Source organism: Saccostrea cucullata, unplaced genomic scaffold (assembly GCF_032062105.1).
Source record: "Saccostrea cucullata isolate Sc308-1 unplaced genomic scaffold, CSIRO_AGI_Scuc_v1 ctg4875, whole genome shotgun sequence".
NCBI classification, from domain to species: domain Eukaryota; kingdom Metazoa; phylum Mollusca; class Bivalvia; order Ostreida; family Ostreidae; genus Saccostrea; species Saccostrea cuccullata.
The window spans coordinates 22,771-26,963 of record NW_026930697.1 but is presented as its reverse complement, the minus strand read 5'-3'; the positions used below and the strand labels follow the sequence as shown (position 1 = coordinate 26,963).

At 31.7% G+C, this 4,193-nt stretch overlaps 1 protein-coding gene across 1 annotated transcript; it reads right to left on the bottom strand.

The window, feature by feature from the left end:
• Positions 1 to 334: 334 nt before the first annotated feature.
• On the bottom strand, positions 335 to 1,842 carry LOC134229656 (uncharacterized). The gene is made up of 3 exons (XM_062711423.1): positions 1,695 to 1,842; positions 1,359 to 1,497; positions 335 to 885 (listed from the first exon to the last, which is right to left on the bottom strand). Exons 2-3 carry the CDS (start codon positions 1,406 to 1,408, stop codon positions 555 to 557), a joined length of 381 nt encoding a protein of 126 aa, XP_062567407.1. The 5' UTR covers positions 1,409 to 1,497; positions 1,695 to 1,842; the 3' UTR covers positions 335 to 554.
• Positions 1,843 to 4,193: the final 2,351 nt, after the last annotated feature.

The window sequence follows — 4,193 nt, the reverse complement described above, 5'->3', positions numbered from 1 at the left end:
ACACTTTTTGAATGGTGCATGTGGGGTTGATTGTCATATGATTATAAAATTTCAAGTGTTTGGAATTCGTGTCAATTGGTAAATATGCACATTGATTAGGTCCTTTGTATGATCAAGAACCTTATAAAAATTAGGGAAAACAGCCCGGTGTGACTATCATCGTATACACGTACTTTGAAAAGGAATAACGTTTCCCACGCTACATATACTGGATACATGTAAGTATTACGACTGTTTCATTAAATATGAAAACATAAACTTTTAACAGATAAAATTAAAACTGACAAATGTTTGTAAGTAATTCCATAGAGACATTACTCCGATGAATATAGATAGACCAGGAAATCTAAACATAAAGTTTTAATTCGTCATTAACCTTGAAGTCTGACTTGCAGTTTAAATTTTAAGCAGAAAGTCAAATGGCCTACTAAATAAACGGTGACGTAACTGTGCCAAGAAAAGTCACTGTCATCTCTTATACATTATTATCTCTTTATCAAATGTAGATTTAAATTTCACACTTTTTACTTAAAAAAATCAATCGAAAGAAAATTCTAGAGGTCACTACTGAATATTTCTTTCTGCAGAGAATACACGTTACTTCTGTTTTTCTTTTCTTCTTCTTCCTTCTTTTCCTCCTCCACTTTCTTGGAATGCTCAGCTTCAGACACACGCTTGGTATCCTTAGCCTCGTTCGTTTTAGATCTACGGGCGACAATTTCGATTTCATCGTACTCTTCTATATGGTTTCCAAAGACTTTGCCTTGTGAAGACTTTTTCCTGTTTGGATCTTCCTCGTCAATAGCGATTTCGGCATAGTTACGAAGGAACGGTAAAAGAGTATGTAAAGACAAGAGATAGCTCTGAATAACATGATGGTCTTTTCTGTAAAAAAAAAAAAAATCATTGATTAAGAATCAGCGACTTGAATCTTTTCTGTAAGTGAATATACGTAATTGTTATTGGAGGAAACTTATTTCAATCTATATTTTTTAAATATAAAAAGTGTCATCTTTACTCCGGATCAAGATGCTGACAGAATATACAATGATATTGTTTACAATATAAACCAAAATAGGAAGAAGGAAACAGTTATAAAAAGACGCGTGAGTAAAATTTAGAATGCATTAAAGCATCAAACATCCAAGTTACGGATACAACCATTTTGTTTCTTCCGAAATACAACCAATTTTGCTAAGACGATGACGTCATGTGACCTATATTGTCCCGATTTATGTAACATTCGCATAGTGAAATCTTTATTTTACCGTTATCGGTTTAACTAAGAATGCTTTGAACAAACATAATGTATAAGAGTATCAATAAACTGAGGGGAAAAAATCAAATGAAGCAATTACCTTCTTTGTATGACTGATATCAGATTGACAATAAAAAGAAGAAAAAGCATTCCTACTCCTACAAGGATAGCGTAAGGAACACTCTTTTTTATGACTTCGACTTTTTCAGGAGAACTGTTGTTGGAATTTGTTATTGGAACTGAAATAGAGTAATTTAACAAATAATATACTTTATTATTAGATAAAAGTCTTCCTATTTTTTCGTTTTTTCCCTTGCAGCACTTTAAAAATATTGTACAATCTCTTGTAAAAGATGAAAGAAATATGTACAGACAATTATATTTTGCCAAATTTAGTACTTTATCTTGAAAGGCTAACGAACAAGATTCTTCCTACCTTCTCTATTAGGAGAAGTTGTGAATGATTGGTTAGTAGAGCTTGATTCCAGACCAGGCAGTGAGGAGGTGACTTCAAGGTGAAATGTGTTAAAAACCAGAATTTTTTCAATTAATAATACATCATGTGTAGTTCATTTTTCCCGTATAAAAGTAGGGAAGGCAATTGGAAAAATTGTTGTAACTGGTAGTCATATTTTTTTCCCCCAAAAGAGTATAACCGAATATCAAACAGATACTTTTTACCTTTTATCATTACTAGTATTCAAGAGACATTAGTAAAGAACCTAATTGCAAAAATAGAATCACATTTACAATTCTCAATGGTTTCACCTCCTCCAAATATATTTAAACAACCACTAATGATTACAGGCGACTTTGCAAATTATTCTCATGAAATAAATTCATCCTGTCGGTGCCTAGAAGGTCAAAAACTACTTTCCTGTCAAAAGTAATTATTTGTTAGGAAATTAAAGCTAATATTACCTCGTCATTGGTCGTTTGCAAAATTATTTCGTTAAAACAGATTCTGATTGTACACACAAGTACTCTGAAGTTGACGTCAAAAAGATGCTTGAGTTTCTGATTGACAATATATATATATATATATATATATATATATATATATATATATATATATATATATATATATATATATATATATATATATATATATATATATATATTATCCCATGTTTACCCCTTTATCCTGTGGATACTATGACTCATAGGATATTTTTTGATAGGCATATCCCACACTTAAGTGCAGTTATGACGTCACAATGGTTTTTGTGTTAGCGTGATGAAGTAAAATAAAGTGGAGTAACTTACTATATAAAACAGTGTATAACATCGGTTGTGAAGCATTAAACATGGGATAAAAAGAATCTCACATGTTTTGTAATTGGATATTATTTTTATCCAACTCGTTGTGCGTTTTTATCCCCTCTCCAAGGCTTGGGGATATAAAACACATCTCTTTGGATAAATATCATATCCAACTACAAAACATGTAAGATCCTATATATATATATATATATATATATATATATATATATATATATATATATATATATATATATATATATATATATATATATATATATATATATATATATATATATATATATGGTTTTTGGAGACCAGGTATTCCAACAATCTATTGGAATTCCCATGGGTACAAATTGCGCTCCGTTATTAGCAGACTTATTTTTATATTTATATGAAGCAGAATTTATGCAAAATCATGCCAGAAAAGAAGAAAACACTTGCTGTGACCTTCAACTCGACATTTAGATATATCGACGACGTATTATCAATTAATAATGGTAATTTCCATTCCTACGTCGATACGATATGTCCTGGTGAGCTTGAGATAAAAGATACCACAGAGTCCGCCACTTCTGCTTCATACTTGGATATTTTACTTGAAAAAGACATTATGGTAATCTAACAACCAAGCTATATGATAAACGTGATGACTTTAACTTTTCTATCGTCAACTTCCCCTACTTATGCAGCAATATACCTTCATCACCTGCATACGGAGTATATATATCTCAGTTGATTCGATACACATGAGCATGCTCTGCGTATGAACAATTTCTTAAACAAGATAAATTATTGACAAGCAAGTTGATGAAACAAGAATATCAGCAGTCTCATTTAGAGTCATTTCGTAAGTTCTATGGTCGATACAATGACGTTGTCAGCAAAAACCAATCATTGATCATTGAGTCAAATACTGACTGACGTTTTTCATACCAATTGTTAGTCCATTATTTATACACTGAATTGACGACGGATTTTCCCCGTTATTTCCTGATCATGACAAGGAGCAGGGGATGCTTACTCCTCCATGGCACCTGATCCCACCTCTGATGTTTCGGGGGTCCATGTTTGCTCTGCTCTTATTTTGTATTGTTTTATGGACTTTGATATTGAATACTATTCGTTATCTCCATATCCATCTTCCCGCCGAAGGGAATTTATTAATAAACTAATTGATCTCATTGATCTAATTGACCTTGCTTTCTGATCGGTGGACTATGGTGGCATATTTATGCTATCAACATAATTTTTTGTCAACATAGCAAATCATGTCAAGTCAATATAAGTTAGGCCTTTCAACTAATTTTTCAAGTTGCACATATGGTAAAAACCAATGCAGGGATTGATTTATAGGTACATGAAATTATCAAAAAAGATGATGATTTACGCATACCTTTAATCATATCATTAAAAAGTTTAATTATTTGTAGTTGACTACTTTGATGTTGTGTTTTAAGGACAGGTGTGAAAAATGACCAACTAAGTGCCGATTCTTGAGTTATCTTTTGTAGAAATGACTTATAGGCTGCTCCAGCATTGGTATTGTTATGTAAACAAAAGGGTTCCTTACATTGTTTTGTACGCAAATGTGTTGACCAAAAGAAGGAAAATCCTGAAATATAATGTTATGCTTTTTTGTGTGCGCACTTTTGCGCTTCTTATATTATCT

What these genes read in the sequence shown, in the direction of transcription:
- LOC134229656 (XM_062711423.1), bottom strand. Translation starts at nt 1,408, where the DNA reads ATGCTTTTTCTTCTTTTTATTGTCAATCTGATATCAGTCATACAAAGA. An exon ending in ATATCAGTCATACAAAGAAG is followed by an intron (nt 886 to 1,358) that starts GTAATTGCTTCA and finishes TTTTTTTTACAG; the next exon opens with AAAAGACCATCATGTTATTC.